Source organism: Carettochelys insculpta, chromosome 30 (genome assembly GCF_033958435.1).
Source record: "Carettochelys insculpta isolate YL-2023 chromosome 30, ASM3395843v1, whole genome shotgun sequence".
Taxonomy (NCBI): domain Eukaryota; kingdom Metazoa; phylum Chordata; order Testudines; family Carettochelyidae; genus Carettochelys; species Carettochelys insculpta.
Window position 1 is genome coordinate 11739403 of NC_134166.1, and position 24736 is coordinate 11764138.

Below are 24736 nucleotides of genomic sequence, written 5' to 3' on the forward strand. Positions count from 1 at the left end.
GCTTACAACAGGGTGGCTGGGGGCCAGTTCTCCTGGGATTTATCCCAAGCAGTAGGCAGGCAGTGGGATCTACTCAGTTATATGGGAAGGAGGTGGATGGCTGGGTGGCAGGACATATCAAATCAAGTAACATGAACTCAACAGTCAGGACATAAAGAAAAGTCTCCTCTGTTTCTGCCTTTTTGGTCAAACATTCAGGTCCTTATCTCAGCTAGTTACTTAATCTCTGCTTGGGCAGAGGTTTTGTCCTGCCTCTTGGCAGAGCTTAAACTACGGGACCCTTGCAGTCCCTTCTGACCAAATGAATCTGTGATTCTGCGGCTGCCAAGGGGATTTCAGCCTCATCAGTCACTGAGCAGGGGCACAGGGTCTCTCACCTGTAGCAACTCTGTCTGACACGTCTACAATTGGCCCCTCTCTGAAAGATGTTGGTAGGCCACATAATGAAAAAAAGCAGTTCTGTGGCACCTTAAGGACTAACTACAATGTTTATTAGGGGATGAGTTTTCAGGGGACATACCCACTTCTTCAGATCTTTGAGAATTAACTGGGGCTGTGCCAAACTGAGCTCACCTGCCATGGAGCCCTCACTCATGGGTTGCTGGGGTGTCTCTCTTTGCAGATCCTTGCAAAGTCCTGAAGTGTCGGACCAAGGAGACATGCAAGATTGAGAAGGGCCAGGCAAAGTGTGTTCCCAACTACTCTGGAACCTGCTGGGGCTGGGGGGACCCGCACTATCACACCTTCGATGGGCTGAACTTTCACTTCCAGGGTACTTGCACCTACACCATTGCCAAGTACTGCGGGACTGACCCCACCCTGGTGCCCTTCACCATTGATGAGAAGAACGATAACCGAGGGGGCAACCAGGCTGTGTCCTATGTACGTCTGACCAATATCTACGTCTACGGGTACAAGATCTCCATCTACAAGAATGAAGCTGGGAAAATCAGAGTGAGTAGAGAATGCAAAAAATTGGTTGGAGAGGTTACATTTAGAATTAAGCGATGTCCCCATCCACTCTCCCATTTATCTATCTGTGAATTCATGCCTCTACACGTCTATCTGTCTATCTAAACTCATGCATGTGTATTCGTACCCCCTTCCATCCCCACATTTTCATCTATCCCTCTAACTATCTCCCACACATCTTTTTCTTTCCATTCATCCCACCTGTCCTCATGCATTTTAACAACCAAAAAAATGAACTGATTTAAAATGATATGCTCCAAGTCTCTGGGCCCCACCACGTCACCTGTGCAGTCTTGTCACCAACAATCACATGGGGCACCTGGTCCCTCTGGGCCATTCAGAATTCATGTTCAGTCTTTCTAGGCTACATAGTCCCTCCAAGTAACACAGGCTAATTCGTTCCTTGGGTGGGCTGAACATGGTGCAGGACAGTACTGACCACATACGGTGCAGGACAAATGACGGCTGAACACTGAGCAGAAAAAAGATGATGAGGACCAAACACAGTACAGTGACTAAGATCGACACAGAACAAGGATAAAGTGACTCAGCTCAACAGAGGCTGGTAAGAAATGAGCAGAAGGAGAAAAATGAGAGTAGTGGCCAAAAAGAAAGAAAAGTAGAGGTGGTGATGACCAAACTTAATAAGGCGCAAGGATGAAAGCAATGACATGAACAGCTACTGAAATGGTCGCACTCAATAAATTAGAGGAACAACCAAAGCAAGAACAAGGATGACCATGGCTGAACACAATAAAGAGTTCAGCTGACTGAACACCAAGAAAGACAGACGCTGAGGACCTTAGGCAAAGAAGGACGCTGACACCATATGCAGAGAAAATCTATAACGAGGAACTCAAGTTTCCATTTGGAAAAATTGTTTTAATTGAGAACATTTTAACTAATATTTGTGCTCGCTCTCTCTCTCTCTCTCTCTCTTGCTTCGCTCTCGCTGTACAACATATGCTGACAATAGGAAACCCCCCAGTGAAATTCTTGGAGTCTGGGGGTTTTCTCCTCTTTTCAGGTTACATAAGTTCTCCTGGGACTTTTTAATTGGTTTTTTTGGGGCCTTTTTTTTTTTTTTGTGTGCACGCGCTGTGTGCAGGTGGTTCCAAATTGTGAATTTCATGGTCATAAAGGTGGAAAAGCTTTAGGAAATGGAAGGGTCTTCCAGTATTTCTTAGACTCTCAATTTAGCTAATCTGCACTGGGAATTCACTCCATGGCCATTCCATTCCCTGGAAAGGGAACATGTTATTCCTGAACTCCCAAGTGGTTAATTCTGGGCTTTCTAATCTGTATAGTACAAAGCAGCATAACATTCGTAACAGGTGAGACAGAGTGGGAAATAACAGTTGGTATTTTTTTCCTATCTCCAGCTCAATGACGTGACCACCAGCTTACCGGTGACCCTTGAAGATGGTAAACTCAAGCTCTACCAGAGCGGTCTCAGTGCTATCCTGCAGACAGACTTTGGTCTGCAGCTGTCATATGACTGGAACTGGCACCTGATCATCACCCTCCCCAGCAGCTACTATGGGGCCATGTGTGGCCTTTGTGGCAACTTTAATGAAAACCGTGGAGATGAGATGATGTCACCCAATGGCACCAGAGCCTCCTCCACCGTGGAGTGGGCCAGGAGCTGGAAGGTCAAAGACCGGGACCCCTTCTGCTGGGACGACTGCAAAGGGAAATGCCCAACGTGCGATGAGAGCAAGCAGAAGCTCTACGGGGGAGAGGAATACTGCGGTCTGATCAGCAAAGCGCCGGGAGGGCCGTTCACAGAGTGTCACCCCAAAGTGAGCCCTGAGGACATCTTTGATAGCTGCATCTACGACGTGTGTCTGAACGGGGGAGCCAAGAAAATGCTGTGCCAGGCGCTGGAGACCTACGCAGCCATCTGCAAGAAACAGGGCATCACCGTCTATGACTGGAGGACACCGTCCGGCTGTGGTGAGCTGTGTGGTTCAGTTTCTTTATTAACAAAAACAGCAATTAGAATAGCCCAATCTGTTTACTCACCTGTTTGAGGGTATGGTGAATGATCTGGCTCTGAGGGCACGTTGGCAAAGTAGATGTTGTGCAGGTATGGGCCCAAAGAGTCCACATAACAGATTGGCGATATTGCTAATGGATGGACACAGATTACATAAGAGTAAGAGAGAGAGTCACTGTGTTGTTAGGATCATGGATTTGATGGAAAGGGAAAATACATAGACTTTGTAGGTGGGTAGCTGGATTTTATGGATAAATGGATGAATTAGATTAGATAGATAGTGAGGAGAAATACGTTCACTGTGGGTAGAATGGATTAAAGGAATTACAGGGATAATGAGAGGGAATTGATTTAATGGGTTGATAGATTAGATAATATCCATTCAGTGTATGCGACTGTTAGATTAGATGCTACACTGATGGATAAATTAAGTGGATTAGTTTATAGATTAGACAGATATAGATACTCCTGATTCTACATGGCTGTTATATAGACGCACTGAATTTCTGAAAATTGAAAATCTCACTTCCTCCTCACTCTGCGTACTTTAAAACAGCTCTCTGTGTGCATGGTAAGCCATGTCAACATCCTGATACACATCCACATAGTTGTGAAGTAGCCCAGTTGTTGTGGATATATTTTTGGCTCTTACCAGTAAACCTCAGGTGATGGTGAAAATGAATGACTCAAATAAGGGTGATCAGCATTACACAGGAGGGGTGTACCCCGTGATCAGCCGAGATGGGTGGATTTGGGGGGTGGACTGCGTGGAAAAGAGGGATGGAGCAGAAAGCAGTGGAAAGATGCGATCCATGTGAAATACCACCTGGAAATACAGGATCATACCCCAGCAGGGTCTGTTTAGCCTTTCTACTTCAATGAGGGCCCAGTGGTGGAGTACCCCGGTGTGGTTTCCAGTTGAGTCCTTGCCACGTCAGATCTTATCTGCTCTGGGGGCACTCTGCAAATCTTCTTAGGTTTTCTAGAAGAAGAAGGCACTTGTCTGCTATACCACCAAGTAAACGCCCTACCACAGCTGGTTGCAATCCATGCTGTTGTCCAAAGGTGGTCTTATAGGGGCACCATGTACACTGGCCCCATGGCACAGAGGACGTGGATTGCACGATAGACTTTGTTTCGGGCCCCTGCTACATTGCAGAAGGTGCTTTCAGTTCACTTGCGGTGTTGTGAAATCTCCCCTTCCGTCTCCCTTCTAGTCTTTCCCTGCCCTGAGAACAGCCACTACGAGGCCTGTGGGAACGCCTGCCCAGCCAGCTGCTCTGACCGAAATGCCCCCTCTTCTTGTCGGGAACCCTGCGTGGAGACCTGCCAGTGTAACAACGGTTACGTCCTCAGCGCGGGCCAGTGCGTCCGGGTGGAGAGCTGTGGCTGTGAGTACAACGGCCGCTACTACAAACCTAATGAGGAGTTCTGGGCCGATGAAAACTGCCGCTCTCAGTGCAGGTGTGACCCCGGCTTGGGCATGGTGCTTTGCCAGGAGAACCGCTGCAAGACCAGTGAGAGATGCACCGTGGTCAATGGGGTCCGTGGCTGCCAGCCAATCAGCTACTCCACCTGCACGGCCTCCGGGGACCCTCACTACACCACCTTCGACGGGAAAAGGTACGACTTCATGGGCACCTGCATCTACCAGCTGGTTGGGGTCTGCTCCAAGGATCCCACGCTCATCCCGTTCCACATCAAGGTGGAGAATAACAACCGAGGCAGCAAGGCCGTGTCCTACACCAAAGCGGTGACCTTGGAGGTCTATGGCAGAAACATCACTGTCAGCCAGCAATATCCCCGCAAGCTCAAGGTAGGCATTGAAAGTCTCAGGACTAGTTGGACAGCTGGGAGCAGGAGCTCTTGTTCTTGTTAAATTTACCCCTTGTAGAACTGAGACCTGCCTGCATATGACACTGCGCTGTTGTGGGCATATGGGAAGTAACCAAGTATATATTTAGCAGAATTTTCTCCTCCCCATAATACAGCTATACCAGTGTGACCCCCGGACGTTCAGTCCACTCATTCATTTAGTGCAGGATCTGTTCTCAACAAGTTGAGCAGGGTTACGATGACCAGTATACACCAGGAGAGGACCTGGCCCCATTGACTCCAGTGGAGTCCACCGCCCTTCGAGCTTTCTCCACTAAAGTACTTTGACCTGAATTCTGTTTCACGGAGAAATGTTAGAGACAAAAGCATTTACAGTGCCCAAAAGATCTGAAGAAGTGGGTCTGTCCCACATAAGCTCATCACATAATGAATCATTTTGTTAGCCTTTAAAGTGCTACGGGACTGCTGGTTTGTATTGTTAGGATACAGACTAACAAGACAACCTCTGTTACTAGTGCCCAAAGGGTCTGAAGAGTCCTAGGACGGTTTGGAAGCAAACCGCTAAAAGAGCACAAAGTCACTGCTATACCTACAGGGCTGTAGGGTGTTGCTGAAGGTGCTACCAATAGCAATAGGAGCTGTTCTGCCACTGGCCCAGGGAATCCCCCTTTAAAGGAGATGCTAGCTAAACTGAGAGGAGAATTCTCCCGCTCACCTAACAATATCTGTATCAAGAGTTATGTGAGTTTCACTGCATCCATCAGGAGTGTGGTGTTTTCCCCACACCTTAGCGAAAGTGTGCATTGCTGGTGTACACGCCTTGGCAGTTGAGAGGATTGGTGCTTAAGGGGTTGGCATGGCTACCCTCCAAGCAGCTGACCTGTGTTTGTTTGAATTCTGGCCAGCGCAGTGTAGTGAGATTTGGCCGTGCTGTGAGGGCAGGACACTGGACTTCATGACCTCTCGAGGTCCGTCCTACTATTTTGGGAAGTGATACGGACCTCTTTTGGTATTGGAGAGCAAGCCTTAGTGTAACTGGGAATTCAGATTATCCCCACCAGCTGTGTCCCACACGGACATCATCTTTATGAACCCACCCTGAAAAGCTACTCTCCTTGCGAGACCCCACTCCCTGGACAGCACCATGCTGGAGACCAGGACCAGGTCATCCCACTCACACGGTGAAGGTTTCCAGAGTTGAAGATCAGACCCAGAAATCCTGATTCTGATTCCCCTCTTCTCTAGCTCACCAGCTCCCGCTCCTGTTACAGAGCTGGGGAAGGCATTCAGGTGTCCTGGCTCCCAACCTACACTTCTCTAAGCATCTACACCCCATCACACACCCATGCCTTCCCCACCACTCCCAAAGGTGGGGACAGAACCTGGGAGCCCCAAGTCCCCAAACTCTGCTTGCAGTATTCATTCAAAATTAAGCCCCCGCCCTGCCACGTCTCTTCCAGGTAGATGGAATCTTTGTGGACCTGCCCTTTTACCACGAGGAGAAGATACAGGCCTATGTCAGCAAAGCCCAAGTCCTCATCAAGACCGCCTTCGACCTGAAAGTAACCTTCGACGGGAGCAGCCTGCTCCGCATCACCGTGCCCGACACCTACGCCAACGCCCTCTGCGGTCTGTGCGGTGATAACAACCAAACTGCCAGTGATGACCTGACCATGAGGGATGGGAGACGGGCGGCCAATGCTGTTGAGTTTGCAGAGAGCTGGAAAGTAGGGGAGGTCCCGGGATGCTCAGACACCTGCACCGGGAAGTGCCCAGTTTGCAGCGATGCTCAGAAACAACCCTACAAGGGGGATCGGTACTGCGGGGTCCTCACCAGAAGGGACGGGCCATTCAGGGAGTGCCATGGAGTCATTGACCCAGCCCCCTTCTTCGACGACTGCGTCTTTGACACCTGCCAGTACGTGGGTCACCGTGACGCCCTGTGCAGCGCGATTAGTGCCTACGTGACCGCCTGCCAAGACCAGGGCATCCAGATTGGGCAGTGGAGATCGGCCTCGTTCTGCAGTAAGTGTTGCCTGTTAGAGTCTGCTTGATGCAGTTGGTAGTCTACCTGTGCAGTGCCCTCTGCTGAGGGCTCACAGCAGCTCAGCCATGTGTGATTGACCCCACACAGCTAGCCCCTTGCGGTAATTCTCCAGCCAGTGCTGCCAACGCTAAAGATCACCTTCTCGGCATTGCTGGAACTTTGGGCTGTAGCATCTCCAACCTGTGCCCTTTCTGCCAGGTGTGGGAAACACTCGGAAGATGCCGTTAATCCTCCCATCAGAGTGCCTGGAAATGGAGATGAGAACTACAGTGTTTTGCTCCAAGTTGCAGAAGCCAGGAGCCCTGACTGCCAGTTCTCCATCACTAAACAATACTGTAGCCCACTGCCAGAATTTGGCACTTGCCCCTTGTTGTCAGCTCTAGCCACTAAAGCAAAGGCCTTTCCAAGAGTCAGAAGGAAAACCCTGGACTCTTGACTCCCAGCCCTGCTTTGGCAAACTTGCTAGATTCTAACCCCTTCCCAGAACTGGCAAGACAGCCCAGGAGGCCTGATTCCAAGCTCTTCTGCAATCCCTTGCAAGTTCCCACTGGCCACTGCTGCCAATAAATATAAAACCCAGCAGGCCTGAGTTCCAGTCTCCCCTGCTTTTAACGACTAGATGCAACTACCCCTTCACAGTCAGTGAGAGCCCAACAGTCCTCCGGCCTCTAACACAGCAGACCCCATCTCTCTCCCTAAACCAGGACTAGAGCGCATGAGTCTTGGCTGCCAACTCCATCTGGCAACACTACTCTGAGCTGTATCTGCATGTGGTATTTTTGCCAGTGCTGCTCTCATTTCAGGTGCCTTCTCTCACTCCCATCTGTACGTCCCCTTTGATCTCCTCCTGCAGGCCCCATCTGCCCACAAAACTCCCACTACGAGCTCTGCGGGAGCGGCTGCCCTGCCACCTGCCACAGCCTGTCGGCGCCAGACGGTTGCAACGCCTCATGCGGTGAAGGGTGTTTCTGTGACGCCGGGTTCCTCTTGAGCGGAGACAAGTGTGTCCCTGTGGCGCAGTGCGGCTGTGTGCACCAGGGCAGGTACTACAGGAAGGGAGAGCAGTTCTATCCCACCGCCTCCTGCCAGGATCGCTGCCACTGCAAAGACAACGGGGTCATCCAGTGCTGGAAGGCCTCCTGCGGAACCGACGAGCAGTGCATGGTGGTGGATGGCCTCCGGAAATGCCACCCTCTTGGATCTGCAACGTGCTCTGCTGCCGGAGACCCCCACTACCTCTCCTTCGATGGGGTCGCCTTCGATTTCCAAGGCACCTGCACCTACGTCCTGGCCAAGACCTGCACTGACACCGGGAACCTGACGTCCTTTGCCGTGAAGGTGCAGAATGTGCCCTGGGGCAACGGGAAGGTGTCTGTCACCAAGCTGGTGTCTGTGGAGGTCTACGGGTTCACACTCACCCTGCTGCAGAACGGGATGGGGCTCATCTTGGTAAGTTCTCTGCAAGATATTCACATGGGACCCAAACCTGCCATGGCAATGCAAGGGGCACTTTCTTCTGGGTCAATAATTAGAGTTAACTCTGTGTGGAGACCCCCTGAACTCAAAGGCTGCGGGTCTGATCCTGGCCATGTTGACATCAGAGTTAACTTCAGAAGCCTCCCCCTCAAAAAGTGGGCACTGGGTTTTCATTGGTAAATGTGAGAGTCTTTCATTCACCCCAGTACAGTCAGTAGATGATTGCAGCTGAATCCCAGAAAAATGAGTTCTGAATTCTGTCCTGACCCCTGACACGGAAAGAGGTGACTCAGGATTAACCTTGGGCTCTGTGAGATCAGACTCTGGCCCTGACCTAACTGAGTTCAGTGGAATCACTATACATTTACCCAGGGGTCACTGAGACCCTCTTTTATAACATAACACAAGCCTACAGCATCCACTGCCCTGCTAATGGGAAACGCTCTGTCTCTCCCAGCTGGACGGGGTGTCCCACAACCTGCCTTTGCTTCTGGCCGATGGGCAGCTTCAAGTATATCAGCATGGCAGGAACGTGCTGGTGCAAACGGACTTCGGCCTCACCGTGAGCTACGACCTGGTTTACCACGCCAGAGTCACTGTCCCAGGGAACTACCAGGGCCAGATGTGCGGCCTGTGCGGGAACTACAATGGGCGTCGGGACGACGAGTTCCTGCTCCCCGATGGAAGGGTGGAATCTAATGTGGCAGCATTTGGGGCCGCCTGGAAAGTCCCGATCCCGGGGGTGGCCTGTGAGGATGGATGTGCTGGGAACAGCTGCCCGGTTTGTGAAGAGAGGAAGAAAAACTTCTTTAAACAGCACAATTATTGTGGGCTGCTCACAGCACCCGACGGCCCCTTCGCCGCCTGCCACGGCACAGTCAGCCCCAGTGTGTACTTCAACAACTGCCTGTATGACATGTGCCTGGGCAACGGAGACTCCCAGGTGCTGTGCCAGAGCATCCACAGCTACGTGACGGCCTGCCAGGCGGCTGGGGCCTCCCTCCGGCCCTGGCGGAGTGCCTCCTTCTGCCGTAAGTGCTGGCATGATGGTGTGGGATGAGGGTCTCTCTCGTACGTTGATTCTTGAGATCTCATTCCAGGCCTCTGGCCTTCTTCTGAGACTCCTTTGGGTGGGAAACAACAACTCCATCTTCTCTTACACGGGGGCCCCGGGCCTCTCGGCTTTCAGATTCCCTCTCCCGCACGTCTGTCCCTATAGGCCGTGGTTTGAGATCTCACCAGCCATCCATTGCGTCTCTCTGATTTAGCTCTGAGCTGCCCGGCCAACAGCCACTACGAGGTGTGCGCCGACCTCTGCAGCGCCACCTGTGTCGGGATCACAGACGCCAGGAAGTGCCCAGACACCTGCGCCGAAGGCTGCCAGTGCGACGATGGCTTCCTCTTCGATGGCCAGGGCTGTGTGGATCTGCAGAGCTGTGGGTGCTTCAGCAAGGGGATATATTACAAGGTACCACCCCCTGCCCGTGTGTTCGCTCGGCTCAGCTACATTGAATCAGACCATTGTCAATTCATTCATCATCATCAATAACCGTGGGCTCAGCGCCTGTTGGTGTCTGATGCCTCTCGCACTATTCCTTTCCATCGGTCCCTGTCGAGTGCGGAGTGGCTTAGTTTCTCTAGCCTCGCTCCACACCAATCTGTCAATTGCCATTGGCCAATTGTGTCATCTCTGTAGAAAGGCCAAGGGCAGTAATGATACAATCGTATTTTTGTTAACCCTGGCGCTGGGAGTGGAGTCGGCTCTAGCAGATTACAGCAAGGTGGCTGGGAGGGGAATAGGGTTCGGTGGGTTAGAGCAAAAGAGAGCTGGGAGAAAGGACACTTGGGTTTTATACCCAGCTCTGTGAGGGGAATGGGTCTATGTCAAATCAAGTCAGGGGTTTTATCTTTGAATCGATAACCAATCCTGACCTGACAGTCAACAGGAAAAGATAAGACCGGGGGTGGGGGATGTCAAGCTTCCTGAGGTCAGTTCTTGCCTCTAGGAGAACAGTGAGTTAGACCTGGGAGTCTGAGAGACAACAGATGAGATTCCTAGACTCATATATGGACTACACAGAACTGCGATTATTTCCCCGTAATATAATATTGCATTTTTCTGCCCTTTTCAAACAGCCCAATGAGATGGTTCTGAAGAACATGTGCCAGGAAAATTGCACCTGCATTCCTTCCCAAGGGTTCACCTGCGAGGCCCACAGCTGTGCCAGTGATGAAACCTGTGAGATCAGAAACGGAGTCATGCAATGTGTTAACAAAGGTAAAGGAGGGAGTGAAAGAAGAGAGGTGATCAAAGAGCAGGACATTAGATCAGTCTTAGTGGAATCACAACAGTTTAAGATCTGGTCCACAGTAAAGTGTCTGTCCTTACATCTTGGAGAAGAGCAGGGTCAGATGCTTACAACAGGGTGGCTGGGGGCCAGTTCTCCTGGGATTTATCCCAAGCAGTAGGCAGGCAGTGGGATCTACTCAGTTATATGGGAAGGAGGTGGATGGCTGGGTGGCAGGACATATCAAATCAAGTAACATGAACTCAACAGTCAGGACATAAAGAAAAGTCTCCTCTGTTTCTGCCTTTTTGGTCAAACATTCAGGTCCTTATCTCAGCTAGTTACTTAATCTCTGCTTGGGCAGAGGTTTTGTCCTGCCTCTCGGCAGAGCTTAAACTACGGGACCCTTGCAGTCCCTTCTGACCAAATGAATCTCTGATTCTGCGGCTGCCAAGGGGATTTCAGCCTCATCAGTCACTGAGCAGGGGCACAGGGTCTCTCACCTGTAGCAACTCTCTCTGACACGTCTACAATTGGCCCCTCTCTGAAAGATGTTGGTAGGCCACATAATGAAAAAAAGCAGTTCTGTGGCACCTTAAGGACTAACTACAATGTTTATTAGGGGATGAGTTTTCAGGGGACATACCCACTTCTTCAGATCTTTGAGAATTAACTGGGGCTGTGCCAAACTAAGCTCACCTGCCATGGAGCCCTCACTCATGGGTTGCTGGGGTGTCTCTCTTTGCAGATCCTTGCAAAGTCCTGAAGTGTCGGACCAAGGAGACATGCAAGATTGAGAAGGGCCAGGCAAAGTGTGTTCCCAACTACTCTGGAACCTGCTGGGGCTGGGGGGACCCGCACTATCACACCTTCGATGGGCTGAACTTTCACTTCCAGGGTACTTGCACCTACACCATTGCCAAGTACTGCGGGACTGACCCCACCCTGGTGCCCTTCACCATTGATGAGAAGAACGATAACCGAGGGGGCAACCAGGCTGTGTCCTATGTACGTCTGACCAATATCTACGTCTACGGGTACAAGATCTCCATCTACAAGAATGAAGCTGGGAAAATCAGAGTGAGTAGAGAATGCAAAAAATTGGTTGGAGAGGTTACATTTAGAATTAAGCGATGTCCCCATCCACTCTCCCATTTATCTATCTGTGAATTCATGCCTCTACACGTCTATCTGTCTATCTAAACTCATGCATGTGTATTCGTACCCCCTTCCATCCCCACATTTTCATCTATCCCTCTAACTATCTGCCACACATCTTTTTCTTTCCATTCATCCCACCTGTCCTCATGCATTTTAACAACCAAAAAAATGAACTGATTTAAAATGATATGCTCCAAGTCTCTGGGCCCCACCACGTCACCTGTGCAGTCTTGTCACCAACAATCACATGGGGCACCTGGTCCCTCTGGGCCATTCAGAATTCATGTTCAGTCTTTCTAGGCTACATAGTCCCTCCAAGTAACACAGGCTAATTCGTTCCTTGGGTGGGCTGAACATGGTGCAGGACAGTACTGACCACATACGGTGCAGGACAAATGACGGCTGAACACCGAGCAGAAAAAAGATGATGAGGACCAAACACAGTACAGTGACTAAGATCGACACAGAACAAGGATAAAGTGACTCAGCTCAACAGAGGCTGGTAAGAAATGAGCAGAAGGAGAAAAATGAGAGTAGTGGCCAAAAAGAAAGAAAAGTAGAGGTGGTGATGACCAAACTTAATAAGGCGCAAGGATGAAAGCAATGACATGAACAGCTACTGAAATGGTCGCACTCAATAAATTAGAGGAACAACCAAAGCAAGAACAAGGATGACCATGGCTGAACACAATAAAGAGTTCAGCTGACTGAACACCAAGAAAGACAGACGCTGAGGACCTTACGCAAAGAAGGACGCTGACACCATATGCAGAGAAAATCTATAACGAGGAACTCAAGTTTCCATTTGGAAAAATTGTTTTAATTGAGAACATTTTAACTAATATTTGTGCTCGCTCTCTCTCTCTCTCTCTCTTGCTTCGCTCTCGCTGTACAACATATGCTGACAATAGGAAACCCCCCAGTGAAATTCTTGGAGTCTGGGGGTTTTCTCCTCTTTTCAGGTTACATAAGTTCTCCTGGGACTTTTTAATTGGTTTTTTTGGGGCCTTTTTTTTTTTTTTGTGTGCACGCGCTGTGTGCAGGTGGTTCCAAATTGTGAATTTCATGGTCATAAAGGTGGAAAAGCTTTAGGAAATGGAAGGGTCTTCCAGTATTTCTTAGACTCTCAATTTAGCTAATCTGCACTGGGAATTCACTCCATGGCCATTCCATTCCCTGGAAAGGGAACATGTTATTCCTGAACTCCCAAGTGGTTAATTCTGGGCTTTCTAATCTGTATAGTACAAAGCAGCATAACATTCGTAACAGGTGAGACAGAGTGGGAAATAACAGTTGGTATTTTTTTCCTATCTCCAGCTCAATGACGTGACCACCAGCTTACCGGTGACCCTTGAAGATGGTAAACTCAAGCTCTACCAGAGCGGTCTCAGTGCTATCCTGCAGACAGACTTTGGTCTGCAGCTGTCATATGACTGGAACTGGCACCTGATCATCACCCTCCCCAGCAGCTACTATGGGGCCATGTGCGGCCTTTGTGGCAACTTTAATGAAAACCGTGGAGATGAGATGATGTCACCCAATGGCACCAGAGCCTCCTCCACCGTGGAGTGGGCCAGGAGCTGGAAGGTCAAAGACCGGGACCCCTTCTGCTGGGACGACTGCAAAGGGAAATGCCCAACGTGCGATGAGAGCAAGCAGAAGCTCTACGGGGGAGAGGAATACTGCGGTCTGATCAGCAAAGCGCCGGGAGGGCCGTTCACAGAGTGTCACCCCAAAGTGAGCCCTGAGGACATCTTTGATAGCTGCATCTACGACGTGTGTCTGAACGGGGGAGCCAAGAAAATGCTGTGCCAGGCGCTGGAGACCTACGCAGCCATCTGCAAGAAACAGGGCATCACCGTCTATGACTGGAGGACACCGTCCGGCTGTGGTGAGCTGTGTGGTTCAGTTTCTTTATTAACAAAAACAGCAATTAGAATAGCCCAATCTGTTTACTCACCTGTTTGAGGGTATGGTGAATGATCTGGCTCTGAGGGCACGTTGGCAAAGTAGATGTTGTGCAGGTATGGGCCCAAAGAGTCCACATAACAGATTGGCGATATTGCTAATGGATGGACACAGATTACATAAGAGTAAGAGAGAGAGTCACTGTGTTGTTAGGATCACGGATTTGATGGAAAGGGAAAATACATAGACTTTGTAGGTGGGTAGCTGGATTTTATGGATAAATGGATGAATTAGATTAGATAGATAGTGAGGAGAAATACGTTCACTGTGGGTAGAATGGATTAAAGGAATTACAGGGATAATGAGAGGGAATTGATTTAATGGGTTGATAGATTAGATAATATCCATTCAGTGTATGCGACTGTTAGATTAGATGCTACACTGATGGATAAATTAAGTGGATTAGTTTATAGATTAGACAGATATAGATACTCCTGATTCTACATGGCTGTTATATAGAGGCACTGAATTTCTGAAAATTGAAAATCTCACTTCCTCCTCACTCTGCGTACTTTAAAACAGCTCTCTGTGTGCATGGTAAGCCATGTCAACATCCTGATACACATCCACATAGTTGTGAAGTAGCCCAGTTGTTGTGGATATATTTTTGGCTCTTACCAGTAAACCTCAGGTGATGGTGAAAATGAATGACTCAAATAAGGGTGATCAGCATTACACAGGAGGGGTGTACCCCATGATCAGCCGAGATGGGTGGATTTGGGGGGTGGACTGCGTGGAAAAGAGGGATGGAGCAGAAAGCAGTGGAAAGATGCGATCCATGTGAAATACCACCTGGAAATACAGGACCATACCCCAGCAGGGTCTGTTTAGCCTTTCTACTTCAATGAGGGCCCAGTGGTGGAGTACCCCGGTGTGGTTTCCAGTTGAGTCCTTGCCACGTCAGATCTTATCTGCTCTGGGGGCACTCTGCAAATCTTCTTAGGTTTTCTAGAAGAAGAAGGCACTTGTCTGCTATACCACCAAGTAAACGCCCTACCACAGCTGGTTGCAATCCATGCTGTTGTCCAAAGGTGGTCTTATAGGGGCACCATGTACACTGGCCCCGTGGCACAGAGGACGTGGATTGCACGATAGACTTTGTTTCGGGCCCCTGCTACATTGCAGAAGGTGCTTTCAGTTCACTTGCGGTGTTGTGAAATCTCCCCTTCCGTCTCCCTTCTAGTCTTGTCCTGCCCTGAGAACAGCCACTACGAGGCCTGTGGGAAAGCCTGCCCAGCCAGCTGCTCTGACCGAAATGCCCCCTCTTCTTGTCGGGAACCCTGCGTGGAGACCTGCCAGTGTAACAACGGTTACGTCCTCAGCGCGGGCCAGTGCGTCCGGGTGGAGAGCTGTGGCTGTGAGTACAACGGCCGCTACTACAAACCTAATGAGGAGTTCTGGGCCGATGAAAACTGCCGCTCTCAGTGCAGGTGTGACCCCGGCTTGGGCATGGTGCTTTGCCAGGAGAACCGCTGCAAGACCAGTGAGAGATGCACCGTGGTCAATGGGGTCCGTGGCTGCCAGCCAATCAGCTACTCCACCTGCACGGCCTCCGGGGACCCTCACTACACCACCTTCGACGGGAAAAGGTACGACTTCATGGGCACCTGCATCTACCAGCTGGTTGGGGTCTGCTCCAAGGATCCCACGCTCATCCCGTTCCACATCAAGGTGGAGAATAACAACCGAGGCAGCAAGGCCGTGTCCTACACCAAAGCGGTGACCTTGGAGGTCTATGGCAGAAACATCACTGTCAGCCAGCAATATCCCCGCAAGCTCAAGGTAGGCATTGAAAGTCTCAGGACTAGTTGGACAGCTGGGAGCAGGAGCTCTTGTTCTTGTTAAATTTACCCCTTGTAGAACTGAGACCTGCCTGCATATGACACTGCGCTGTTGTGGGCATATGGGAAGTAACCAAGTATATATTTAGCAGAATTTTCTCCTCCCCATAATACAGCTATACCAGTGTGACCCCCGGACGTTCAGTCCACTCATTCATTTAGTGCAGGATCTGTTCTCAACAAGTTGAGCAGGGTTACGATGACCAGTATACACCAGGAGAGGACCTGGCCCCATTGACTCCAGTGGAGTCCACCGCCCTTCGAGCTTTCTCCACTAAAGTACTTTGACCTGAATTCTGTTTCACGGAGAAATGTTAGAGACAAAAGCATTTACAGTGCCCAAAAGATCTGAAGAAGTGGGTCTGTCCCACATAAGCTCATCACATAATGAATCATTTTGTTAGCCTTTAAAGTGCTACGGGACTGCTGGTTTGTATTGTTAGGATACAGACTAACAAGACAACCTCTGTTACTAGTGCCCAAAGGGTCTGAAGAGTCCTAGGACGGTTTGGAAGCAAACCGCTAAAAGAGCACAAAGTCACTGCTATACCTACAGGGCTGTAGGGTGTTGCTGAAGGTGCTACCAATAGCAATAGGAGCTGTTCTGCCACTGGCCCAGGGAATCCCCCTTTAAAGGAGATGCTAGCTAAACTGAGAGGAGAATTCTCCCGCTCACCTAACAATATCTGTATCAAGAGTTATGTGAGTTTCACTGCATCCATCAGGAGTGTGGTGTTTTCCCCACACCTTAGCGAAAGTGTGCATTGCTGGTGTACACGCCTTGGCAGTTGAGAGGATTGGTGCTTAAGGGGTTGGCATGGCTACCCTCCAAGCAGCTGACCTGTGTTTGTTTGAATTCTGGCCAGCGCAGTGTAGTGAGATTTGGCCGTGCTGTGAGGGCAGGACACTGGACTTCATGACCTCTCGAGGTCCGTCCTACTATTTTGGGAAGTGATACGGACCTCTTTTGGTATTGGAGAGCAAGCCTTAGTGTAACTGGGAATTCAGATTATCCCCACCAGCTGTGTCCCACACGGACATCATCTTTATGAACCCACCCTGAAAAGCTACTCTCCTTGCGAGACCCCACTCCCTGGACAGCACCATGCTGGAGACCAGGACCAGGTCATCCCACTCACACGGTGAAGGTTTCCAGAGTTGAAGATCAGACCCAGAAATCCTGATTCTGATTCCCCTCTTCTCTAGCTCACCAGCTCCCGCTCCTGTTACAGAGCTGGGGAAGGCATTCAGGTGTCCTGGCTCCCAACCTACACTTCTCTAAGCATCTACACCCCATCACACACCCATGCCTTCCCCACCACTCCCAAAGGTGGGGACAGAACCTGGGAGCCCCAAGTCCCCAAACTCTGCTTGCAGTATTCATTCAAAATTAAGCCCCCGCCCTGCCACGTCTCTTCCAGGTAGATGGAATCTTTGTGGACCTGCCCTTTTACCACGAGGAGAAGATACAGGCCTATGTCAGCAAAGCCCAAGTCCTCATCAAGACCGCCTTCGACCTGAAAGTAACCTTCGACGGGAGCAGCCTGCTCCGCATCACCGTGCCCGACACCTACGCCAACGCCCTCTGCGGTCTGTGCGGTGATAACAACCAAACTGCCAGTGATGACCTGACCATGAGGGATGGGAGACGGGCGGCCAATGCTGTTGAGTTTGCAGAGAGCTGGAAAGTAGGGGAGGTCCCGGGATGCTCAGACACCTGCACCGGGAAGTGCCCAGTTTGCAGCGATGCTCAGAAACAACCCTACAAGGGGGATCGGTACTGCGGGGTCCTCACCAGAAGGGACGGGCCATTCAGGGAGTGCCATGGAGTCATTGACCCAGCCCCCTTCTTCGACGACTGCGTCTTTGACACCTGCCAGTACGTGGGTCACCGTGACGCCCTGTGCAGCGCGATTAGTGCCTACGTGACCGCCTGCCAAGACCAGGGCATCCAGATTGGGCAGTGGAGATCGGCCTCGTTCTGCAGTAAGTGTTGCCTGTTAGAGTCTGCTTGATGCAGTTGGTAGTCTACCTGTGCAGTGCCCTCTGCTGAGGGCTCACAGCAGCTCAGCCATGTGTGATTGACCCCACACAGCTAGCCCCTTGCGGTAATTCTCCAGCCAGTGCTGCCAACGCTAAAGATCACCTTCTCGGCATTGCTGGAACTTTGGGCTGTAGCATCTCCAACCTGTGCCCTTTCTGCCAGGTGTGGGAAACACTCGGAAGATGCCGTTAATCCTCCCATCAGAGTGCCTGGAAATGGAGATGAGAACTACAGTGTTTTGCTCCAAGTTGCAGAAGCCAGGAGCCCTGACTGCCAGTTCTCCATCACTAAACAATACTGTAGCCCACTGCCAGAATTTGGCACTTGCCCCTTGTTGTCAGCTCTAGCCACTAAAGCAAAGGCCTTTCCAAGAGTCAGAAGTAAAACCCTGGACTCTTGAATCCCAGCCCTGCTTTGGCAAACTTGCTAGATTCTAACCCCTTCCCAGAACTGGCAAGACAGCCCAGGAGGCCTGATGCCAAGCTCTTCTGCAATCCCTTGCAAGTTCCCACTGGCCACTGCTGCCAATAAATATAAAACCCAGCAGGCCTGAGTTCCCGTCTCCCCTGCTTTTAACGACTAGATGCGACTACCCCTTCACAGTCAGTGAGAGCCCAACAGTCCTCCGGCCTCTAACACAGCAGACCCCATCTCTCTCCCTAAACCAGGACGAGAGCGCGTGAGTCTTGGCTGCCGACTCCATCTGGCAACACTACTCTGAGTTGTATCTGCATGTGGTTTTTTTGCCAGTGCTGCTCTCATTTCAGGTGCCTTCCCTCACTCCCATCTGTACGTCCCCTTTGATCTCCTCCTGCAGGCCCCATCTGCCCACAAAACTCCCACTACGAGCTCTGCGGGAGCGGCTGCCCTGCCACCTGCCACGGCCTGTCGGCGCCAGACGGTTGCAACGCCTCATGCGGTGAAGGGTGTTTCTGTGACGCCGGGTTCCTCTTGAGCGGAGACAAGTGTGTCCCTGTGGCGCAGTGCGGCTGTGTGCACCAGGGCAGGTACTACAGGAAGGGAGAGCAGTTCTATCCCACCGCCTCCTGCCAGGATCGCTGCCACTGCAAAGACAATGGGGTCATCCAGTGCTGGAAGGCCTCCTGCGGAGCCAACGAGCAGTGCAGGGTGGTGGATGGCCTCCGGAAATGCCACCCTCTTGGATCTGCAACGTGCTCTGCTGCCGGAGACCCCCACTACCTCTCCTTCGATGGGGTCGCCTTCGATTTCCAAGGCACCTGCACCTACGTCCTGGCCAAGACCTGCACTGACACCGGGAACCTGACGTCCTTTGCCGTGAAGGTGCAGAATGTGCCCTGGGGCAACGGGAAGGTGTCTGTCACCAAGCTGGTGTCTGTGGAGGTCTACGGGTTCACACTCACCCTGCTGCAGAACAGGATGGGGCTCATCTTGGTAAGTTCTCTGCAAGATATTCACATGGGACCCAACCCTGCCATGGCAATGCAAGGGGCACTTTCTTCTGGGTCAATAATTAGAGTTAACTCTGTGTGGAGACCCCCTGAGCTCAAAGGCTGCGGGTCTGTTCCTGGTCATGTTGACATCAGAGTTAACTTCAGAAGCCTCCCCCTCAAAAAGTGGGCACTGGGTTTTCATTGGTAAATATGAGAGTCTTTCATTCTCCCCAGTACAGTCAGTAGATGATTGCAGCTGAATCCCAGAAAAATTAGTTCTGAATTCTTTCCTGACCCCTGACACGGAAAGAGGTGACTCAGGATTAACCTTGGGCTCTGTGAGATCAGACTCTGGCCCTGACCTAACTGAGTTCAGTGGAATCACTATACATTTACCCAGGGGTCACTGAGACCCTCTTTCATAACATAACACAAGCCTACAGCATCCACTGACCTGCTAATGGGAAACGCTCTGTCTCTCCCAGCTGGACGGGGTGTCCCACAACCTGCCTTTGCTTCTGGCCGATGGGCAGCTTCAAGTATATCAGCATGGCAGGAACGTGCTGGTGCAAACGGACTTCGGCCTCACCGTGAGCTACGACCTGGTTTACCACGCCAGAGTCACTGTCCCAGGGAACTACCAGGGCCAGATGTGCGGCCTGTGCGGGAACTACAATGGGCGTCGGGACGACGAGTTCCTGCTCCCCAATGGAAGGGTGGAATCTAATGTGGCAGCATTTGGGGCCGCCTGGAAAGTCCCGATCCCGGGGGTGGCCTGTGAGGATGGATGCGCTGGGAACAGCTGCCCGGTTTGTGAAGAGAGGAAGAAAAACTTCTTTAAACAGCACAATTATTGTGGGCTGCTCACAGCACCCGACGGCCCCTTCGCCGCCTGCCACGGCACAGTCAGCCCCAGTGTGTACTTCAACAACTGCCTGTATGACATGTGCCTGGGCAACGGAGACTCCCAGGTGCTGTGCCAGAGCATCCACAGCTACGTGACGGCCTGCCAGGCGGCTGGGGTCTCCCTCCGGCCCTGGCGGAGTGACTCCTTCTGCCGTAAGTGCTGGCATGATGGTGTGGGATGAGGGCCTCTCTCGTACGGTGATTCTTGAGATCTCATTCCAGGCCTCTGGGCTTCTTCTGACTCCTTTGGGTGGGAAACAACAACTCCATCGTCTGTTACACGGGCGCCCCGGGCCTCTCGGCTTTCAGATTCCCTCTCCCGCACGTCTGTCCCTATAGGCCGTGGTTTGAGATCTCACCAGCCATCCATTGCGTCTCTCTGATTTAGCTCTGAGCTGCCCGGCCAACAGCCACTACGAGGTGTGCGCCGACCTCTGCAGCGCCACCTGTGTCGGGATCACAGACGCCAGGAAGTGCCCAGACACCTGCGCCGAAGGCTGCCAGTGCGACGATGGCTTCCTCTTCGATGGCCAGGGCTGTGTGGATCTGCAGAGCTGTGGGTGCTTCAGCAAGGGGATATATTACAAGGTACCACCCCCTGCCCGTGTGTTCGCTCGGCTCAGCCACATTGAATCAGACCATTGTCAATTCATTCATCATCATCAATAACCGTGGGCTCAGCGCCTGTTGGTGTCTGATGCCTCTCGCACTATTCCTTTCCATCGGTCCCTGTCGAGTGCGGAGTGGCTTAGTTTCTCTAGCCTCGCTCCACACCAATCTGTCAATTGCCATTGGCCAATTGTGTCATCTCTGTAGAAAGGCCAAGGGCAGTAATGATACAATCGTATTTTTGTTAACCCTGGCGCTGGGAGTGGAGTCGGCTCTAGCAGATTACAGCAAGGTGGCTGGGAGGGGAATAGGGTTCGGTGGGTTAGAGCAAAAGAGAGCTGGGAGAAAGGACACTTGGGTTTTATACCCAGCTCTGTGAGGGGAATGGGTCTATGTCAAATCAAGTCAGGGGTTTTATCTTTGAATCGATAACCAATCCTGACCTGACAGTCAACAGGAAAAGATAAGACCGGGCGTGGGGGATGTCAAGCTTCCTGAGATCAGTTCTTGGCTCGAGGAGAACAGTGAGTTAGACCTGGGAGTCTGAGAGACAACAGATGAGATTCCTAGACTCATATATGGACTACACAGAACTGTGATTATTTCCCCGTAATATAATATTGCATTTTTCTGCCCTTTTCAAACAGCCCAATGAGATGGTTCTGAAGAACATGTGCCAGGAAAATTGCACCTGCATTCCTTCCCAAGGGTTCACCTGCGAGGCCCACAGCTGTGCCAGTGATGAAACCTGTGAGATCAGAAACGGAGTCATGCAATGTGTTAACAAAGGTATAGGAGGGAGTGAAAGAAGAGAGGTGATCAAAGAGCAGGACATTAGATCAGTCTCAGTGGAATCACAACACTTTAAGATCTGGTCCACAGTAAAGTGCCTGTCCTTACATCTTGGAGAAGAGCAGGGTCAGATGCTTACAGCAGGGTGGCTGGGGGCCAGTTCTCCTGGGATTTATCCCAAGCAGTAGGCAGGCAGTGGGATCTACTCAGTTATATGGGAAGGAGGTGGATGGCTGGGTGGCAGGACATATCAAATCAAGTAACATGAACTCGACAGTCAGGACATAAAGAAAAGTCTCCTCTGTTTCTGCCTTTTTGGTCAAACATTCAGGTCCTTATCTCAGCTAGTTACTTAATCTCTGCTTGGGCAGAGGTTCTGTCCTGCCTCTCGGCAGAGCTTAAACTACGGGACCCTTGCAGTCCCTTCTGACCAAATGAATCTCTGATTCTGCGGCTGCCAAGGGGATTTCAGCCTCATCAGTCAATGAGCAGGGGCACAGGGTCTCTCACCTGTAGGAACTCTGTCTGACACGTCTACAATTGGCCCCTCTCTGAATGACGTTGGTAGGCCACATAATGAAAAAAAGCAGTTCTGTGGCACCTTAAGGACTAACTACAATGTTTATTAGGGGATGAGTTTTCAGGGGACATACCCACTTCTTCAGATCTTTGAGAATTAACTGGGGCTGTGCCAAACTGAGCTCACCTGCCATGGAGCCCTCACTCATGGGTTGCTGGGGTGTCTCTCTTTGCAGATCCTTGCAAAGTCCTGAAGTGTCGAACCAAGGAGACATGCAAGATTGAGAAGGGCCAGGCAAAGTGTGTTCCCAACTACTCTGGAACCTGCTGGGGCTGGGGGGACCCGCACTATCACACCTTCGATGGGCTGAACTTTCACTTCCAGGGTACTTGCACCTACACCATTGCCAAGTACTGCGGGACTGACCCCACCCTGGTGCCCTTCGCCATTGATGAGAAGAACGATAACCGAGGGGGCAACCAGGCTGTGTCCTATGTACGTCTGACCAATATCTACGTATACGGGTACAAGATCTCCATCTACAAGAATGAAGCTGGGAAAATCAGAGTGAGTAGAGAATGCAAAAAATTGGTTGGAGAGGTTACATTTAGAATTAAGCGATATCCCCATCCACTCTCCCATTTATCTATCTGTGAATTCATCCCTCTACACGTCTATCTGTCTATCTAAACTCATGCATGTGTATTCGTACCCCCTTCCATCCCCACATTTTCATCTATCCCTCTAACTATCTCCCACACATCTTTTTCTTTCCATTCATCCCACCTGTCCTCATGCATTTTAACAACCAAAAAAATGAACTGATTTAAAATGATATGCTCCAAGTCTCTGGGCCCCACCATGTCACCTGTGCAGTCTTGTCACCAACAATCACATGGGGCACCTGGTCCCTCTGGGCCATTCAGAATTCATGTTCAGTCTTTCTAGGCTACATAGTCCCTCCAAGTAACACAGGCTAATTCGTTCCTTGGGTGGGCTGAACATGGTGCAGGACAGTACTGACCACATACGGTGCAGGACAAATGACGGCTGAACACCGAGCAGAAAAAAGATGATGAGGACCAAACACAGTACAGTGACTAAGATCGACACAGAACAAGGATAAAGTGACTCAGCTCAACAGAGGGTGGTAAGAAATGAGCAGAAGGAGAAAAATGAGAGTAGTGGCCAAAAAGAAAGAAAAGTAGAGGTGGTGATGACCAAACTTAATAAGGCGCAAGGATGAAAGCAATGACATGAACACCTACTGAAATGGTCGCACTCAATAAATTAGAGGAACAACCAAAGCAAGAACAAGGATGACCATGGCTGAACACAATAAAGAGTTCAGCTGACTGAACACCAAGAAAGACAGACGCTGAGGACCTTAGGCAAAGAAGGACGCTGACACCATATGCAGAGAAAATCTATAATGAGGAACTCAAGTTTCCATTTGGAAAAATTGTTTTAAATGAGAACATTTTAACTAATATTTGTGCTCTCTCTCTCTCTCTCTCTCTTGCTTCGCTCTCGCTGTACAACATATGCCGACAATAGGAAACCCCCCAGTGAAATTCTTGGAGTCTGGGGGTTTTCTCCTCTTTTCAGGTTACATAAGTTCTCCTGAGACTTTTTAATTGGTTTTTTTGGGGCCTTTTTTTTTTGTGTGTGTGCGCGCGCTGTGTGCAGGTGGTTCCAAATTGTGAATTTCATGGTCATAAAGGTGGAAAAGCTTTAGGAAATGGAAGGGTCTTCCAGTATTTCTTAGACTCTCAATTTAGCTAATCTGCACTGGGAATTCACTCCATGGCCATTCCATTCCCTGGAAAGGGAACATGTTATTCCTGAGCTCCCAAGTGGTTAATTCTGGGCTTTCTAATCTGTATAGTACAAAGCAGCATAACACTCGTAACAGGTGAGACAGAGTGGGAAATAACAGTTGGTATTTTTTTCCTATCTCCAGCTCGGTGACGTGACCACCAGCTTGCCGGTGACCCTTGAAGATGGTAAACTCAAGCTCTACCAGAGCGGTCTCAGTGCCATCCTGCAGACAGACTTTGGTCTGCAGCTGTCATATGACTGGAACTGGCACCTGATCATCACCCTCCCCAGCAGCTACTACGGGGCCATGTGCGGCCTTTGTGGCAACTTTAATGAAAACCGTGGAGATGAGATGATGTCACCCAATGGCACCAGAGCCTCCTCCATCGTGGAGTGGGCCAGGAGCTGGAAAGTCAAAGACCGGGACCCCTTCTGCTGGGACGACTGCAAAGGGAAATGCCCAACGTGCGATGAGAGCAAGCAGAAGCTCTACGGGGGAGAGGAATACTGCGGTCTGATCAGCAAAGCGCTGGGAGGGCCGTACAGAGAGTGTCACCCCAAAGTGAGCCCTGAGGACATCTTTGATAGCTGCATCTACGACGTGTGTCTGAACGGGGGAGCCAAGAAAATGCTGTGCCAGGCGCTGGAGACCTACGCAGCCATCTGCAAGAAACAGGGCATCACTGTCTATGACTGGAGGACACCGTCCGGCTGTGGTGAGCGGTTTCTTTATTGACAAAAGCAGAAATTAGAATAGCCCAATCTGTTTACTCACCTGCTTGAAGAGCTGGTGAATGGGCTGAACATGAGAGCAGACAACAGACTGAGATTTGGACATTGGCAGCTATACACTATAAGGATGTGCATCTGAAAAATCCTCATACTAGACTAGATTAGAAATGGATGGGCACATGGTTTCCGTAATTAGATTAGAGAAAGGGAAAGAATCACTATATTGTTAGGATTATGCATTGGAAGAAAAGGAAAATTACATAGATTAAATAAACACAGATCAATTTTATGAATAGGAATGTGAATTTTGGG

General features: G+C 50.5%; 1 protein-coding gene across 1 annotated transcript in view; it reads left to right on the forward strand.

The window, feature by feature from the left end:
* FCGBP (Fc gamma binding protein) overlaps positions 1-24736 on the forward strand; it is a 56258-nt gene that overhangs the window by 19777 nt on the left and 11745 nt on the right. Inside the window, exons 12-29 of the mRNA XM_074981446.1 lie at positions 623-954; positions 2355-2928; positions 4189-4787; positions 6268-6832; positions 7708-8303; positions 8788-9361; positions 9599-9798; positions 10467-10608; positions 11367-11698; positions 13097-13670; positions 14931-15529; positions 17010-17574; positions 18450-19045; positions 19530-20103; positions 20339-20538; positions 21207-21348; positions 22107-22438; positions 23835-24408. Of these exons, the coding sequence (XP_074837547.1) occupies positions 623-954; positions 2355-2928; positions 4189-4787; positions 6268-6832; positions 7708-8303; positions 8788-9361; positions 9599-9798; positions 10467-10608; positions 11367-11698; positions 13097-13670; positions 14931-15529; positions 17010-17574; positions 18450-19045; positions 19530-20103; positions 20339-20538; positions 21207-21348; positions 22107-22438; positions 23835-24408 (8070 nt within the window). The remainder of the gene's footprint in view (positions 1-622; positions 955-2354; positions 2929-4188; positions 4788-6267; positions 6833-7707; positions 8304-8787; positions 9362-9598; positions 9799-10466; positions 10609-11366; positions 11699-13096; positions 13671-14930; positions 15530-17009; positions 17575-18449; positions 19046-19529; positions 20104-20338; positions 20539-21206; positions 21349-22106; positions 22439-23834; positions 24409-24736) is intronic.